We start from the raw sequence: 19,493 nt of genomic DNA, 5'->3' as shown, positions 1-19,493 counted from the left end.
ATTGTTATCCCTTAAAAATCCAGGGATGACATGGTGAATGAGAAAGCGGTACATGGTATCACAAATCAGGGAAAAACAATGAAGTACTAAAAAAAGACTGATGAGCAAAAATGATAGGTCCAAGACCTATAAAGAAGTTGAACAAGCCTACACCCCCTAGGGGTGGTCGGCGGCCCTAGCCCCTTGGGGTGGTCGACCTGGCCCTAGCCCTAGGGGTGGTCAGCCTGACCCCAACCCGTAGGGGTGGTCAGCCTGAGATGTTCAAAAACCCCGTAGGGGTGGTTGGCTTTACCCAAACCCCTAGGGGTGGTCAGCCTAAGCATGCCCAAGAACCCCTCAGGGTGGTCGGCCCACCCTATCCTCCATAGGGTGGTCGGCCTACACTCCTGAGAACAGGTAAAACTCATGCTCGTTCAAATTGAGATCAACTGGCCTAGCACCCAGAAGATCAACAGGCCTAGCACCCAGGAGATCACAGGCCTAACACCTAGAGGACCAACAGGCCTAGCACCCAAGCTCTAAAGGGTCGTCGAGCCTAGATCTGAGTTTCATAGACCAACTGAGACTTAGCATTTTCCCAGAGGTTTCAATCGTGCATTGTCTACCATGATCCAGAGAAACAACGAGAAGACCCACGATCTCATAATCATGGGGAGGTGGACATGTATCTCTACTACCTAATAATCGTGTACCACACCATGATCCCAATATTACTAATCATGTAACAACTCCTGGGTACTATAAATAAAGGACCCATGGCTTCATTGAAGGTGATCGGACAAATATTTTGGGAGAAACTCTGGGAAAATTAGTAACGAGTGAATACTTTGTTCATCAGTGTAATTATTGAGTGATTCAATTCTAAAAGCTAAGTGGATTAGGTTATTACTGTTCATCAGAACAGGGCTGAACCACTATAAAATTTATGTGTTTGTTTAAGATTTTTGTACTCTGTCGTTTATTATATTTATTTCGTTCAAAAGGTGTCGTATACTGTACATAAGACCGTTGGCCAATTTCATAGGCCAACATTTTGGTGCTTTCATTCTCAAATCAAGAAACACACTTTCATCAGTTACACGATGCCTCCAAAATCCAGTCAGACGAAGAAGATGACTCCCGGGGATTCCAACACTCAGGATCCCATCGATCCCGTTAATGAACCTCAGGTGGAGGTTGGAGACCAACTTGAAGCAGGAGGAGATGGGGCAGTATCTGGCAAGGCAAGAGGATGATAGATGAGGAGGTCCAGAGGATGATCCAGAGGGAGCAGGAAGCTAACCGGAGGCACCATGAGGCTGCTGTGGCCCTTGACGCGGCTACCCAGTTAGCCCGAGCTAACGCTGAAGCCACTGCTTAGACGGTGAGGGAGGATTAGGAAAAAACTGTAGGAATGCGAGACAACAGTAACAAGGAGTCCTAGGGGAGGAGTCAAACCCCATGGATGCTCTCAGAGCCACTTTCTCAGAGATAGGATGAAGAGGCACAGTCCAAGAATTCCTCCTCCATGACTAAGAAGAATAACACTTCATCTCGGAGTAGGAGTGCTACAAACCCGAAGGCCCCCTCCCAGGGGGACAGACAGAACAACGCAGGAGATGAGGGTCAAACATCTGAGAGGCGTGACGGGAATAGAAATGGCCACTCAAAGTCTCAAAGTCATGTATGTAATGCCCCGACTAATTCTAAGACCTCAGATCATTAAAAACTACTAGACATAGCTACTATTTTGGAACACATACATAAGGAATAACATAACTTTATTTCAAAACCCAAAATATTGTGCCAAATACAAAGTAAAGTATGGGCACCCATTATTGTTTACATAAAACATAAAAAAATAAAATTAATAAATTGTTAAAATCTAAGTGCAAAAATACATAAAAATATAAATCAAAAGACTTAAAAACAACGTCATCCTCGATCTTCCAGCAGTCCATTCAACTCATTCATCCTTAACACACATGCCAATCTGCCACGAAACCTTCCCGCTGATCACTTTAAAATTAACAGGCAAGTATATGTGGTCCAATCAAGTAATATATGATAAGTAAAGTGTCGATCCCACGAAGACTGATATTAATTACCAATAATTAACTTCTAATTCTAATTGATTTAAATAATAATTTCAGAATTATGAATAAAATAATTATTACTAAAAATTAGGAAAACTATAAAGCACTAGAGAAATTCAGAAATAAAAATTTTATTTAATTCAATGGATGTAAAAATTAGGGCTTTAGTTTCATCAACCATCCACTTACGATTTCTAACCAATTCTCAATATTTCTTAATTCTATTGTGATAGCAGATTACAATTATATATTATAGTCCTGCTAGGATCTATAATTCTCTACAATATATTATTTCCTACATCTCTGTGGTAAATCAATATATTGTAGGCTTTAAACACATAGTCCCTAAACTACACAATTCATAGAAGTACTTTCGTCTAATATAAAATTGTGATTATTTACCTATAGCATAATTAGCCTTCTCTTTTCAGAGCATAGGTTAAAATCATAATAACATGTAAATGATGATCAAACATTCACAAGCATTAAGCATAAGATAAATAATCCATAGCAGAAGAAAGAAATTCAGGAAAATTTTATTAAGAAATCAAAATCTTCAAGAAGAATCCACTAATACCCTAACAACAAGATTAGTTCAAAGCAAACATAATGGAATCAATCAAAATAAATATAAACATAAACTCAAGAATAGAGAAATATAGAAGAGATAAAGAAATCAAACTCTTAGGTCTCCAATGTTCTCCCCAGTCTCTAATAATTTCTCCACACATAAAATATGAAAATCCCCTAATTAACTCTTAAAAACGTATTTAAAAAGAAACCCTAAAAATGTTTAACGATTTTTGCCCTTCTGATAGCCACGCAACAAATACATGCGTTGCGACCCTGGCATTCAAATGCTGCGGCGCGCCTCTTTGAATTTGCGCAACACGCTTTCTGTTTTCAGCAAGCGCCGCGGCCCTTCAAAACTCCAGAAAATGGCCCTCTCTGCTTTTTCCTTGCACTGCAACTCTTCATTCAAGTGCCGCAGCCCTTCTTATTGACCCCAAAAACTTATTCCAAAACTCCAAAACGAACAATTATCTCTGCAAATGAATCCTCGACTTTCTTCTTGTCAACTTTTAGCATAAATTTCCCAAATTAAGCTGATTTTTCAGTCATTTCCCAAACTTCACTTTTCCTTCTCCTATTTCCTGCAAACATACCAAAACAAGCATAATACCGCATAACATTCCACCAAAATGACTCAAAATTACCCTAAACACATGTTAAAAACTATGCTAAAAACGGACTCATCAAATTCCCCCAAACATGACTTTTACTCGTCCTCGAGTAAGCCAAAACAAACAACTCAACTAATGACAAAAACACATACATATGAATCAAGCCAACAACAATACTAAGCCTCAAGATATGACAAACAACTCACTTATATAATCTTCAAGGAACTCAACTTTTAATCCAGAATTTAAATTGAAACATTTATTCCATTCAATGAAACAACAGAAATAACAGCTTTCAAAATCATGATTAATAAATAATATGTAATTGAATTCATTTATGCTCACTAAATTTCCACTTCAATCCAACAATCAAATAATATCCCATAAGCTTGCTACACTTGCTAATCTCCACTAATGTAGACAAAACATGCTCAGAAATCAATAGGTCTTTTCAAGCTTATAATTGAATGGCATAGGCAAAGGTGGATGAGAAAGTCATTTAAGCTCAACATGTACCATGAACACTAACCAACCAATTCAACCTTTTATACAAATCACAAGCCCAATCCCAAAGTTCCCAATATCTTATCATTTCGGGAGAAATTGCATAATCATTTTTTTTTGTTTCTTTCTTTTCTTTCATGTATAACATTACACTCCCCCAAACTTATTCCTTGATAATACAATTTGGAGTGTAATGTTATACCATCATTGTATATATATATTTTTTCCTCTTTTTTTCTTTTCTTTTCTTTTTTTCTTTTTCTATTTTTCTCTTCTTTCTCTCAAAATGTATTTTCTTCATAGTTGACACAACTTGACATACATAACCTCCCTATTACAAATCAATCCCAATTACTCCCACTTATCAATTTAGGCTCAACAATGGGTAACTAAGGATTTACTACATCAAGGTTGGCTTGAAAGGCTCAAACAGTCCAAAAAAAAAATTGCCTAAATCATTTTTCTAAGCTTGCATGATCAAGGATTTCGCCTCAAAAAGCAAGCAAACAAGTTCTAGGATAAACCAATTTCAATCTTCCCTTCCTATTTTAAACTTAGCAAGCATAAATTTTATTCAATCACATAAAATTTATCAAAATCATGATTAAGCTCTCAATTATTTAAGTGTTTAAGAAAAATAGAACAAAAGATTCAACCAAGCACACATATTTTTTCAGTTTTATTCCCATTCAATTTACACAGTTCATCATTCAATCATATTATCATTGGCTAATCATTGGTAACTTGATTCAACTGACACCCTAAACAAAACACAACTAACATAACTTAGACATAATCAACACAAAACAACATAACACAGACACGACAAACAACAATAAATCTCTTCCCTCAAACTTAACCTAAACATTGTCCCCAATGTTTGTTTGTTTTTTTCTTTTTTCCTAAAAAAAAATAAAATAAAACAAAAGTAAAGAAAAAGAGACTTACCATAAACATTCAAAATGGTGGAGACGGCGGCGGTTGATATGGAAAAAATTGAGATGGTAGTGGAAATGGAGCTACATCTTCATTGTTCTAAAGAGACCACCGATTTACCAACGCATTGAGCTGGTCCACATGAGCGATTTGATACTCACTTTGCTGCGCCAAATACTACTGCAGATGCTGATTCTGAGCAATTTGATAATTGTTCTGTTGAACCAAATATTGGAATTGATTCTGCATCATCTGCATAAATGGATCAAAAGTACCAGCTGCATGTTGAACAGGCGGCTGTACAACTGGTACCTCATGCGTAGGCTCCTCAGGAAGAGTACCCTCTAAGTCTGCATCGTTATCCTCATCTTCGATAGCATTTATTCGTTGTCTTTTATCATTGGCACGCGGTCGAGGTGGTGGTTCTTCTAAGGACGGTGGTTCATAATTAAGCACTCTATTTTGAGAAATAGCCGACATAGGCTTCCGAACTACATCACTTCCAAACATAACAACTCCATATGTATGACATAAATCAGTGATTAACGAGCCATGTCCTAATCCAGCCGTAGTGGTCAACATACTAATATTTTTCATACTTTTTCTAATAATGCGGCCTACATCAATGGTCATCTCAGTCATAATTGCGTACACCAATAACAACCTCTCCTTATTGATATCCGACATGTGAGTAGTCGGCATTAGTGTGAACTCACAAAATGCACCCAAGCCCGAGCCACATGATTCAATTGATAACGCCAAAGGTATTATGGAACACCACCAACAACAGTAAACTGAGCTCCTGGTATACTTAAAGTTTCAGCCACCTCTACCCAATTAATATCATCCCCATGAGCCCATTGATGATACTCATCCTCCTCTTGTTCATAGGTTGGCATATTGTACAATACAACAATAGTATCTATACCGACAGGAATTTGGACACCTCTCATAAATACTTCCGTATTTCTCATCTCCACATAATTTGCATAAAATTCTAAAACCACTGAAAAATTTGCATGACTTACATCCTCTGCAGCAAACATGGCCCAACCCCTTCGTTGAATTTCTCCACGAATATCTTCATAAGTAGAAATTTCACAGGGTGTTTTAGTATACTCAAAACCTCGCTCACTTATCACCTTCCTTTTACGTATCCTTTTGTACCTATCAAAAGCTGCTTTACTTACAAATTTCGTAGCATCATATTCTGGTGGTTGTTCAGGTTCCTTAGAGGAAGATGGCCTATTTGTGGTCCTAGAGGATGATGCCCTAGAAGGATTTCTTTTAGGCCCCATAATATTCCACTAAAATTTTGACAGCACCTCCCCTGTATTTCAATATTCCCCCAAACTTCCCAATAGCTTTTCAAAGAATTCTAAAAAAAATTCACTACAATACTTCACAATTCCCACAATAATCTCAAAACAATAATCCCTTCACAATGTCTTCAATATACTGAAATCACCCAAAAGAAATTCAAATATTTGGAGAAACACTTACTTGACTATGATAAATTCCTCTTGAACCCTCCAATTGCAAATCACCACTTGAACTCCTATGGATAGAATTTGAAAATTAAGTGTTTGAAGATTTTTGGGAATTAGGGATTTCAATAACAGAATATGAAATGGGAAGGAAAAATAAATATTTGGAGGAATATATATATGTGAATTCAAGGTATAATAGGAAATTGGAGAGAAAATTTCTGGGTTAAAAGAGAAAAAACTAGAGAGAAATTGAGAGAAAATTTTTGGAATTTTTCAAAATGGAGAGAAATGACAACAATGGAAGAGGGAAAACTCTCTTAAGGCTTCAGACATCCATACGCACTGCGGCGCGCTCCTTCAAGCACCGCGGCCCGTATAATTTTTTTTTACTGACCCAAATGAGGCACCGCGGCCCTTCCCACATGCGCCACGACGCTTGCTGCAACCTGAGCCACCCTCTCTGGTTTTGCCAAGGGCTGCGACCCTTACTCCATCCGCCGCAGCCCTCTCTTCAGGCTTCAACATTTTCATCATTTTTATTTTATTAATAGTTTTCACGATTTCCACGGTTCTATTACATTCAAAAATACTAAAAAATAAAAACTAAAAGAAAATAATATGTCCAACCACAACTAAAAAAAAAAAAAAACTAAAATTGTTCATAAACTTTTAAAATTTAAATCAAATGAAAATTAAAAATAATGAGATGCCTCTCAACTGCGCTGTCGTTAACGTCATTTAGCCGGACGCTGCTTTATCTTTAGATCAAATTGGTTCCACCCGACCACGGACGTTCATTTTTCCACCGGATCCTCCAAGTAGTGCTTCAATCTTTGACCATTCACCTTAAAATGTCCCGTCTTTTCACTATGAACTTGCACTGCTCCATAAGGATGTGACACAACTACCGTGTACGGTCCTGACCATCACAACTTCAATTTACCAGGAAAAAGTTTAAGTCTGGAATTAAATAGCAAGACTTTATCCCCTGTTTGAAAATCCTTCCTTAATATTCGCTTATCATGAAAAGCCTTCGACTTCTCCTTATAGATCTTCGCATTCTCATAAGCTTCATTTCAGAATTCTTCAAGCTCATTTAACTCTATAAGCCTATTCTGCCCGCCATGAAGAGATCAACATTTAACTTTTTCACAGCCCAATAAGCTCTATGCTCCAGTTCCACCGGTAGATGACAAGCCTTGCCAAACACCAATCGATATGATGACATACCAATCAGAGTTTTGAATGCAGTGCGATACGCCCACAGTGAATCATCGAGCTTCTTCGACCAATCCTTCCTTAAAGTATTTACTGTCTTTTCCAATATAACTTTTATTTCCCTATTCGACACTTAAGCTTGGCCATTAGCAATTGGATGATAGAATAACGCCTTTCGATGATGAACACCATAGCGAGCACAAAGAGCAGTGAACCACTTATTGTAAAAATGACTTCCTCAATCACTAATAATGGCTCTGGGAGTACCAAATCGAGTAAAAATATTTTTATGAAGGAATTTAAGTACTTCCTTCCCATAACAAGTAGGAGTTTCTGTGGCTTCTACCCATTTCAAAACATAATCCACCGCAAGCAAAATATATTTGTTATTATACGATGATGGGAAAGGTCCCATAAAGTCTATCCCCCATACGTCAAATAGCTCAACTTCCAAAATACCAGTCATCGACATTTGATCTATTCTTGATATATTCACAGCCCGTTGACAACGATCACAACTTTTAACAAAATCATTAGCATCTTTAAATAATGTAGGCCAGTAAAACCCACTTCGCAAAACCTTCGCTGTTGTTCTTGTTCCGCCAAAATGACCGCCGCAATGCAAACTATGACAGTAAGTTAAAATTGACAACATCTCTTCTTCTAGCACACATCTTCAAATAACTTGATTTGGACAATGCTTATACAGAATAGGCTCCTCCCAATAATAATGCTTCACCTCCAAATAAAATTTCTTTAATTGTTACCTTGTCATCTCAGGAGGTATAACCTTAGCAGCCAAATAATTAACATAATCCGCAAACCATGGAACCTCATTACAAACATTCACTTCGAACAACTGCTCATTCGGAAAAGCATCATTAATATGAACTTCTTTATCAAGAGAATCTTCCTCAACCTCTAAACGAGACAAATGATCAGCCACCAAATTCTCAGTACCTTTCTTATCTTTAATTTCCACATCAAATTCTTGTAATAACAAAATCCTCCGAATAAGACGAGGCTTGGAGTCTTTCTTAATCATAAGATACTTTATTGCCTAATGATCCGTATAAACTACCACTTTATTCCCAATCAAGTCTGGTCAAAATTTATCAAAAGCAAACACTATGGCCAATAGCTCCTTTTGGGTAGTTGCGTAATTCATTTGAGCATCATTCAAGGTACGACTTGCATAATAAATCGTTCTAAATACCTTGTCAACTCTTTGTCCCAACACTGCCCCTACTGCATAATCACTGGCATCACAAATCAATTCAAATGGTAAATCCCATTGAGGCACAACAACTATAGGTGTGGAAATCAATTTCTCCTTAAGTATCTTAAAAGCTTGTTGACACTTCTCATTAAAATCAAACGTAACCCCATTCATTAACAAAGTGGACAGTGGCTTCGAAACTTTAGAAAAATCTTTGATAAACCTCCTATAAAATCCTGCATGACCTAAGAAACTCCATACTCCTTTTACTGAAACTAGTGGTGGCAAATTCTCTATCGTTGAAATTTTTGCCCTATCCACTTCAATGCCTTTCTTAGAAATCTTGTGCCCCATTACAATTCCTTCATTTACCATAAAATGGCACTTTTCCCAATTAAGCACCAAATGCGACTCTTCACACCTTCTCAACACCATCTCCAAATTAGTCAAAGACGTGTCAAAAGAGGACCCATATACCGAAAAATCATCCATAAAAATTTCAATCCCCTTCTCAACCATGTCAGAAAATATTGCCATCATACACCGTTGAAACGTGGCTGGTACATTACATAACCCGAATGGCATCCTTCGAAAAGCAAAAGTCCCATAAGGACATGTATACATGGTCTTCTCTTGATCCTCCGGTGCAATTACAATCTGATGATAGCCTGAGTACCCATCTAGAAAACAATAGTAGTTATGCCCCACCAACCTATCCAACATTTGATCAATAAAAGGCAAAGGAAAATGATCTTTCCTCGTTGCCTTATTCAACTTCCGATAATCAATACATATCCTCCAACCTGTCACAGTCCTAGTTGGAATTAATTCATTACTTTCATTCTTCACCACAGTCATACCCCCCTTTTTAGGTAATACTTGTACTGGACTTACCCAAGCACTATCAGAGATAGGGTAAATCACTCCAGCATCTAACCATTTCAAAATCTCTTTCCTCACCACTTCTTTCATTGTCGGATTAAGTCTTCATTGAGCATCAATAGTCGGTCTCGCCTCATCTTCCATAAGAATTCTATGCATAACTTTCGATGGGCTAATTCCTCATTATCAGCCAGAGTCCACCCTATAGCAGTTTTATGAGCTCTTAATACCCTCAACAACTTCTCCTCCTCTACTTCTGAAAGAAATGATGAAACTATAACTGGAAGAGTCTCTCTTTCCCCAAGATAAGCATAACGGAGATGGTTCGGTAAAACTTTCAATTCTAAAACAGGTGGCTTCAGAATTGATGGTAATGGTCTTTCTGGTCCTGCACCCAATTCTTCAAACTTCTTATGCTTCCACGGCTCAGCTGATTTTATCCACTTCAAATAACTCATCACCTCTTCATTTTCCTCACCATCTACATCATCAATTGTAAGACTTAATTCAAGAGGGTCCTCACTTAATTTTTTTCTTCCCACTACTTCTTCCACCACATCAACTGAGAAACAACTATCACTTTCTTTAGGATAAGTCATAGCCTTAAACTCATTAAATACTACTTCCTCCCCTTGAACTCTCAGCTTTAACTCTCCCTTTTGCACATCTATCAATGCTTGCCCAGTTGCTAAGAATGGTCTCCCCAAAATAATAGGAACATTCTCATCCTCCTCCATATGAAGAACTATAAAATCAGCTGGAAATATAAACTTATCCACCTTTACCAATACATCTTCTATAATACCACGTGGATGCTTCACAGATCTATCAGCCAGCTGCAATGTTACTGTGGTTGGCCTAGCTTCCCCCAAACCAAGCCTACGGAATACTGACAAAGGCATTAAATTAATACTCGCTCCCAAATCACAAAGTGCATGCTTACATTCAAACTCCCCAATCTTGCATGGAATAGTAAAACTCCCCTGATCTCATAACTTTTGAGGAAGCTTTCTTTGCAAAATCGCACTACATTCTTCTGTTAACGCCACTGTTTCGTAATAACCCATCTTTCTCTTATTAGAGAGAATCTCCTCCATAAAATTTACATAGCTGGGCATCTGTTCTAATGCTTCTGCAAACGGTATATTTATATGTAACTTCTTGAATACCTCTAAAAACTTGGCAAACTGTTTATCCAAATAATGCTTACAAAGTCTTTGTGGATATGGAATTCTAACATGATGCTCAATATTCATAGGTGGGGTCTCCTCTTCTTTCTTAAGGTCTTCAGTAACCTTTTCATCATTCAACTTATTTTCTTCTTCTTTTGACTGATTCTTCTTTAGCCCTTCATATCTCGTTCCATTTCTCAAAGTAATAGCTTGGCACTGTTCTTTAGGATTAACTTCTGTAGTGCTAGGAAAATTTCCTTAAGCTCTATTAGTCATTAATGTAGCCAATTTCCCTATTTGAGTCTCCAAACTTCTTATGGATGCCCTGGTTTCAGTCATGAATTGGTTAAGTACATCAGGTTGGGTTTCAGCCGGTTTCATTGGCATTTGATGAGGTGGTCTATTTTGTGGTTGATAATAGCCAGGTGGAGGATTTAGGTGTGCATATTGTTGTGGATAAGGTGGCCTATTTTGGGTAGGTTGATATGGTGGATGAGGTGGAAGATAAGGTTGGAGGGTGTTTTGGTTATTAGACCAGGAAAAATTTGGATGGTTCTTCCAAGCTGGGGTGTAGGTCATGGAATTGGGATTATTAGGCTGTCTTTGGTAATTTCCTATTGCTTGGACTTCTTCCATGGGCATGTTATTCATATCTATAGCAGGGCATTGGTTTGGTTGATGGTTTGTACCACACACTTCACAAAGGTTTTGAACTTGCATAGCTTGAGATGGGAGTGTAGTCTTTTGTAGTTGCTTTGTCAAGGCCGCTACTTGAGCGGTAAGCATGGATATAACATCCAATTCCATCATTCCAGCCACCTTCTTTGATTGTCCCCTTTCGGTTGGGTTTCTTTGAAGCAGGAAAAGTGGATAGCTTGACTCCAGCTCGAGTATTCACTTTAACGTAGGCGGAGGCCGAGGCTAGTCCCTCGGTAGTGACAGGTCAGCTCTATAGCGCTAGCACTCCTTTTACTGTATTGATTGACTCTGGTGCTACACACTCATTTGTTTCTAGTAAGGTGATTGATAGACTGTGTGGACCTAGTGAGTATAGTACTTCAGGGTTTGAGACTATTTTGCCTACAGGGGAACTGATAGTATCTAGGAGGTGGATTAGAGCACTGCCAGTGATAATTGATGGTAGGGAGTTGTAACGCCTTGGATAGCCAAGACCGTTACACTATGTGTTTATAAAGTGCTAGACTTGCTAATCAAGTCATTCATTTTAAATCGTGCTACTAAAACTGTAAAGGAACTAGGGTTTAAAATGGTTTGGTCTTAAAAGCCACATTTTCATTAAGAAACATTATTTGTTTACACGGGATCCCAAAAAATACAAGTTCAAAGATCGTTTACAAAAGTTATAAGATTCAGATACAATAACCAGCCATACTAAGGCAAAACAAGCGGTTAGGTAATCCCTGTCCTGATCCACTCCTCGACCATGATGATCGAACGGCTGGCTATGTACATTCCACCTCGGAGCTCTCCATCTCAGGCTTGGTCCAGCTTGCCTTTGCCTTTACCTGCACCACGTAGCACCCGTGAGCCAAGGCCCAGCAAGAAAACACAACAACAACAGAGCATAAGCAATCAATAGACAAATCCATAACCCACATTGCATCACAAGTTCTCAAACATGTAATCATTCAGCATGACCAAGTATTCAACATACTAATCATATCAATTCATATCACATATCACTGCACAAATGATAACCAGGGCTAGCGCTCTCAGGCTGCTCCCTCCGTTATCCCACTGGCTCTGGCCCGCTTAAGCCGAGCTCAGTGAAAATTCTCGACTACCAGTGGCCAAGCCGCGCCCTGTGAGCAAGTACTATGTACGGCACTCTTAGGCCGCTTTACATGTCCCATGGCGTAATACCATCATTGACATGATACAATTCTCGAGAGCACTTAGTCCCATCACAAACATATAATCGGGTGCAGTTTTCTTACCTTTCAATTCACTAGCTTTGAACCTTTGACTCCTTGAGCACGATCCCCCTCGAGCCCTAGCGCTCACCTAAAAACAATCATGGCCAAAGTCATTATCAAACCTCAAGTCCAAAACCCAGCCCCGGGGCCAATCCCGAGCCCCAGGGAAGTCCTAGTTCCACCAAACAAGGTGGGGGAACCAAACCCTAAACCTTAGGTCAAAAACCCTTGCAAACAACCCTAAAATCCCCCTCAGGAAGCAGGGTAGCGCTACAGCGCTCTTGGATGGGCGATACAGCACTACAAACAGAAGCCAAACTCCCTTCAGCATCATGGCCTAGTGCTACAGTGCCCAAAGGCTAGCGCTGTAGCGCTAGTCACAGACTGGCCAACACCAGTTTTCCTTTCTGCGACTTTCCTCGAACCAACCTCAACCAAAACTCTTCCAACTCTTTCCCAAACTCAAAAACAACCTCATGACCATACTCCACTTATCCCAAGCACGCCAAACACCTAGAACTCAAGCACATGCATCTACAAACACAGAATTCACCATAGTCACTCCTAAACTCTAAAACCCAACAGAAACCAGCTGAACATCAAAGTTAGGGCTTAGAATTCATACCTTTCATAGGATTTTGACCACAAGCTGTCTCTAGACCTCCTTGGCTTACTTTTCCTTAACCTTTGCCCTAAATTTCCCAAAGTTCCTCATCAAACTCAACTTATACACCATAGTTCAGAAACCAAACCAGCAACTGAAGAGATTACAGAACCTTACCTCAAGTGATGGCCTAACCTTGCTAAACCCTTGTCAAATCCTCAACCTTAGATCAGTAACCTTGTGGCTTAATTGGACTAGCTCCCCTCTGAGTTTTACTCCAGAAATCCTCAAGAAATTGGTGAAGAAAGCTTGAACCGACTCAGAAAACTCCCTCTGTTTTCTCTCTTTCTTTTCCTTCCTTTTTCTTCTTTTTCAGACTTCTATGATATTCTACAAATCCCACTAACATAAAGCCTCAGTAATACCCATCTTTAAAAGACAAATGACCTTAATGCCCTCCCTATTAATTCTAACCCTTTAATCCACTTAGGGGCATTTTAGTCATTTCAACCAATTCCCGCTAATTCCTCGAGTGTCTCCAATATTTCCCGCTTAATTCCCAATACCTAATTAACCACCAATAATATTCCTCAATGTCAAAATAGACTCCAGTGTATTCCCTAAATTCCCATTTATACCCCCAAGCTCACCCCGAGCCGGGTATAAATCCCCGCCATGACTTTTCCGCTACTTTGCTCACTAGGATCGTCTCGAGTCACAGATCTCAGATATATCCACATAATAATGTGGTCTCGACAATTATCACATATATCAATACAGTTATACCCATAATGGCCAAAATTACGATTATGCCCTTCTAACCTAATCAGGGCCTACATGCATACTAATACACATAGTCATGCATCTCAAATACTCAAATAGTCATATAACATGCTTTAACTCATAATCATGCATCTTAATAATTAAAATCACACATAATTCCCATTATGCCCTTCAGGCACACTAATCAAGGCCCTTAAGCCTTATTAGTGAATTTGGGTCGTTATAGGAGTTGTTAGTAGATTTGATTGAGTTGAGTATGGAGGATTTCAATATGATTTTAGGTATGGATTGGTTGGTTAGATATGGAGCTACCATTGACTGCAGGTAGAAGATGGTAACTTTTGAACCAGAGGGCGAAGATCCCTTTGTTTTTGTGGGAGTGGTGCATGGACCCCGCGTACCCAGGATATCAGCGTTGAGAGCCAGAGAATTGTTGCAGGGTGGATGTATAGGTTTTCTGGCTAGTGTGGTGGATACCACCAAGGTTTTGCCAGCAGGACCAGAAGAGACCAGATTGGTTTGCGAGTTCTTAGATGTGTTTCCTGAGGACTTGCCAGGGTTGCCGCCGTGTAGAGAGATTCAGTTTGTTATTGAGTTGGCGCCAGGGACAGAGCCAGTGTTGAGGGCACCATATAGGATGGCACCGGCAGAACTGAAAGAATTGAAGATACAGTTATAGGAGCTTCTGGATTTGGGATTCATTAGGCCTAGTTACTCGCCATGGGGTGCTCCAGTTTTGTTTGTGAAGAAGAAGGACGGGACCTTGAGAATGTGCATAGACTACAGGGAATTGAACAAGTTGACTATTAAGAATAAGTATCCCCTACCAAGGATTGATGACTTGTTCGATCAGCTGCAAGGTAAGACGGTGTTCTTGAAGATTGATCTTCGATCTGGTTATCACCAGTTGAGGATCAAGGATGAGGACTTACCTAAGACGACCTTCCGAACGCGGTATGGGCACTATGAGTTTTTGGTCATGTCATTTTGTTTGACCAACGCCCCATCAGCCTTTATGGATTTAATGAATAGGGTGTTCAAGGACTTTTTGGATCAGTTTGTTATTGTCTTCATCCATGACATCTTGGTGTATTCCAGTTCAGAGGCAGAGCACGAGCTTCATCTTCGACAGGTTCTTCAGAGGTTGAGGGAACATCAGTTGTACGCCAAGTTTAAGAAATGTGAATTTTGGTTACCAGAAGTGACATTCCTTGGCATATTGTGGGTGCAGATGGGATTAAGGTGGATCCATCTAAGGTAGAGGCAGTTAGGGATTGGCCGAGGCCAAGGAACGCCTCGGAGGTGCGGATTTTTCTGGGTTTAGCGGGTTACTATAGACGGTTTGTTGAGGGCTTCTCGAAGATAGCAGCACCGATGACAGAATTGACACGGAAGAATCTGAAGTTTATCTAGTCAGACAAGTGTGAAGACATTTTTCAAGAGTTGAAGCGACGACTTATTACAGCACCAGTGTTGAGTCTTCCTTCGGGGGAAGGGAAGTTTGTTGTTTACTGCGATGCATCGAGATTGGGTCTAGGCTGTGTGTTGATGCAAAATGAGAAAGTTATAGCATATGCATCACGGCAGCTGGAGGAGTATGAACAGCGGTATCCTACCCATGATTTGGAGTTAGCAGCGGTGGTATTCACACTAAAGATTTGGCGACATTATCTATATGGGGAGAAGTGCGAGGTATACACTGACCATAAGAGTCTGAAGTATTTTTTTTATGCAGAGGGACCTGAACATGAGACAGAGGCGTTGTCTGGAGTTGGTAAAGGACTATGACTGTGATATTCTTTACCATCCGGGGAAAGCTAATGTGGTGGCAAATGCATTGAGCCGGAGAGGTCCAGGTTAGTTGTATAGTTCTATTCAGATCTCAAGGGAGTTAGCTGATGAGGTGGTTAGAGTAGGGATAGAGTTGGTGGTGGGCCGGTTGGCCAATATTACTCTACATTCGACCCTGCTAGAGCGGATCAGAGAAGGACAGTTAGCAGATGCTCAGTTACAGAGGATTAGGGAGGATGTCTTAGCGGGGATAGCTAAGGGCTATTCTGTTTCTGAGGTTGGGTTACTTCGGTATCAGGGATAGATGTGTGTTCCAGCTGATGAGGGGATCAAACAAGAGATACTAGATGAGTCTCATACGACGCCGTACTCGCTTCATCTGGATACCACGAAGATGTACCAAGATTTACGGACATTATATTGGTGGCCTGGGATGAAGAAGGATGTGGTGGAGTACGTTGCCAAATGCTTAACCTGTCAGCAGGTGAAAGCTGAGCATCAGCGACCAGCAGGGTTGCTTCAGCCTTTGGGTATTCCTGAGTGGAAATGGGAGAACATTACTATTGATTTTGTGGGAGGTTTACCGAGAACAGTGGGGCTTCATGACTCAGTGTGGGTGATAGTGGACAGGTACACCAAGTCAGCCCATTTTCTACCAGTGAGATCGACATATACTGTGGATCAGTATGCAAGGTTGTATGTAAGGGAGATCGTACGTCTCCATGGGGTTCCTAAGTCGATAGTGTCAGACCGGGATCCTATCTTGTAGAGTCCAAGAACTTTACTTAGCTAGTTAGATAGTAGTATAATAGTAATAGTAGTAGTATTTTTATGACTGTGGACTTTGGTTCAGACCGGGATTTATTTGGACACTCATAGTAACACTTGCAGATTTTCTAAGTTTAACCTATAGTTTAAGAATATTAATTTTAACCTAAGGTCTGATTAATATGACTGATATTGGTGGTGATAAATATTATATTATAAGGGTTAGATAGACCCAATAAGAAAGTGACACTTGTCATGTGTATGTTTAATGATAATTAAGTATTTTTGAGGAATAAGTTTATTAAGAGTAATATTTGAATATCCTAGGGTCTATCAGCAGCTTTGAAAACGTTAGGGGACTTAGTCAAGGCTGTTTACTCAATTCAAATTAAGCTAAAATTGTGTAATTTCGTGTTTAAATATTCAGCGTATGCCGATATATCGCAGCTATAGGGGCCGATATATCGCAGCTATAGGGGGCGATATATCGCAGTACGGGGATATGAAAAACACGAAACTTCGCACGATTGCCTCAATGCATTTTGAAAGTTTTTGAAAATGTTCTCAATTCAAATCTTTAACCTCTTGATAAGTCCAGCATCTTTCTGAACGAGTCTTTAGCCTCTGCTGAACGATAATTCAAATATTTTTCACTTAAAAAGCCATTATTTTTATTCAAGTTAAATGAAGATCTTTTCATTCATAAACTCTATAAATAGGTACTAGTGTAACGACCCGGATTTTCAAGACTCGATAATGCGGAAATATAAATGTTTTCATTTAACAAAATGTCTCCAAAACCCATAGAAAAAAAAACTTTTTAAAAAGTCGTATGGCCATACTTAACATTTAGTTACAAACATGTTTTATAAAGATTAGAGTGAGCCTAGTTTAGGAAAATTACACAACATTTCCAAAAATAAAAAGGCTTCCCAAAAGGTCGGTCCACATGTACATTTGCAAGGAAGACTCCAGCGCTCACTGCTCTACCTTGCCCTTGCTTTTACCTACAACAAGAAACAACTAGGTAAGCGAAAACACTTAGTAAGATCAACTTTCAAACAAAGCATGTAGAGAAATAGGGATCCGGACCCTACACAATCAATTTCAAGAACGCTAAAGCGTCCTGGCAAACTTATGGTCATGCCTGATAACCAAGGATAAATTAATTCACATCTAGATAAAAATCCTGCACTCAGAAAAATCCCAGAACAAGCAGATATATTATATCACAACTATATCTTATCAACAATTATATCCCTGCACTCAGAAAATCCCAGAGCAAGCAGATATATTATATCACAACATAATTCGAGACCAACGCTCGACAATTTCCAACAATTCATGCGTAACGCGCCCTCCAACATAATTGCTAATCTGTAAAAGAGAACCGAGTCCCCACACTAAGATCTAGCCAATAAATATTCTCATCAAGGGTAACTATCGTGTTACCTAGGGCATCGCTACTTATTCAAGAGTGTAATCCAATTTACACGGTTTTACGGAGACTTCTATGCTAATCAGTGGTGCTGGTGAGCAGCTGCCCCTAGGGTGTTCAACCTCACTCAATCTTGGCAACCCCCAGTATCTCTAGGCACTCTCACGGAATGGCCAATATTCACGGCTGCTATCCGGGAATAACTTATCAGAGCACTTGCTCGGATTCTAACCGTCCAATGATTAAGTAAGCATGAGGGCCCCTAGGTCCCATTTATCTTGGCGCCCCTAGGTTTAACCAGCTTATCCTCATCTCATGGCCACTCGTCTCGGTAATGAACCGGACATAAATAAAATCAAGCAGTGTGACGGGGATCAACCGTCTAGGATATGACGGACTTCTACCGTTCATATTTTCTAAATCAGCACTCACTAGACTAACGTCTCTAAGCAACTTTCTATGATAGCCTATATATATGCATGTATCCCTATACTAACATACAAGACAATAATCATTTCATGTTGCAGCCATACAATATAAGTTGACTTACTTGGAGTCCTTAGCGCTCAGCAAGTTTTCACCCTCCAACGTTCAGTCCAGTTACGCTTAGCCAATATTGTAGTTATCCATACAGTATACTCGGATTAATTATGGCACTAATAATTCATTATTATTATTTTGGGCAGTTTGGTCATTTTAATAAAAGTCATTTGTAAGCATTTACAATCCTTATTTGGTTTTAAACCTATTAAGGAAAGTTATACAAAATATTCGAGACTAAACCCTAAGTCTCGGGGAGACCTATCCTAAGATCTCGATACCTAGGCTCGGGTATCACAATGGTATTTCCCACAATCCGCTAAAAATCTTATTCTTTCCAGGTATCGCTATTAACCCGCACTTTCGACTAGTCGGTTAAAATATGTAAGATTTTAGCCGGTATTATATCCAGATAATACAAATAAATTCCTTAATTATTTTTAAAGAAAATAAACTCTTTAAATTTTCCTTTTATTTTTCTTAAGGTTTTAATATCTAAAAATCGTTTTAAGAAAATTGCCTAATTTGTCTTAATTAGGAAAACCGTTATAAATTTCTCATCTTGACTAATTAATTTTCCAAAAGCAATTAATCAATTTTTACTTACTAGAAAAATAATTCATTTAATTATTTTATCAAAATATAGGGTTTTAAACCCTCTTTTAATTTATTAACTATTAATAAATTAAATCTCTTATTTTTAGAAAGAATAAAAACTCTTTAATAAAAATAATTCATTTAAACTCAAAGGGTAAATTTTAGTGAAAATATGATTTCAAGACTTACCAATTTATATCTTGAAATAAGCAAAATTTTACTTTTTACCTTATGTTCCAAAATCTCATTTTTACACTAAGTGTGAAAAACCTAATTTTCACATTTTTAACTACATACTTCGTTAGTTCATAACTTGAAATTTACTTACCCAATTGTTACCAAAATTTCCCAATTC

At 38.9% G+C, this 19,493-nt stretch overlaps 1 protein-coding gene across 1 annotated transcript; it reads right to left on the bottom strand.

Annotated features, from left to right (window-relative positions):
* Nucleotides 1–9,594: 9,594 nt before the first annotated feature.
* LOC133792305 (uncharacterized) lies at nucleotides 9,595–11,331 on the bottom strand. Its single transcript, XM_062230211.1, has 4 exons — nucleotides 11,035–11,331; nucleotides 10,505–10,896; nucleotides 10,314–10,387; nucleotides 9,595–10,196 (listed from the first exon to the last, which is right to left on the bottom strand). Exons 1-4 carry the CDS (start codon nucleotides 11,329–11,331, stop codon nucleotides 9,595–9,597), a joined length of 1,365 nt encoding a protein of 454 aa, XP_062086195.1.
* Between the last annotated feature and the right edge of the window lie 8,162 nt (nucleotides 11,332–19,493).

Source organism: Humulus lupulus, chromosome 7 (genome assembly GCF_963169125.1).
Source record: "Humulus lupulus chromosome 7, drHumLupu1.1, whole genome shotgun sequence".
Classification (NCBI taxonomy): domain Eukaryota; kingdom Viridiplantae; phylum Streptophyta; class Magnoliopsida; order Rosales; family Cannabaceae; genus Humulus; species Humulus lupulus.
This window is presented reverse-complemented; position numbering and strand designations above follow the sequence as displayed.

Excerpts from the sequence above, each read along its gene's own strand:
- LOC133792305 (XM_062230211.1), bottom strand. The coding sequence starts at position 11,331 with ATGAATAACATGCCCATGGAAGAAGTCCAAGCAATAGGAAATTACCAA. Across the intron at positions 10,388-10,504 it reads CAAAGAAAGCTTCCTCAAAA|GCTTGGTTTGGGGGAAGCTA; the intron begins GTTATGAGATCA and ends AGTATTCCGTAG. Across the intron at positions 10,197-10,313 it reads ATCTGTGAAGCATCCACGTG|CAACTGGGCAAGCATTGATA; the intron begins GTATTATAGAAG and ends GACCATTCTTAG.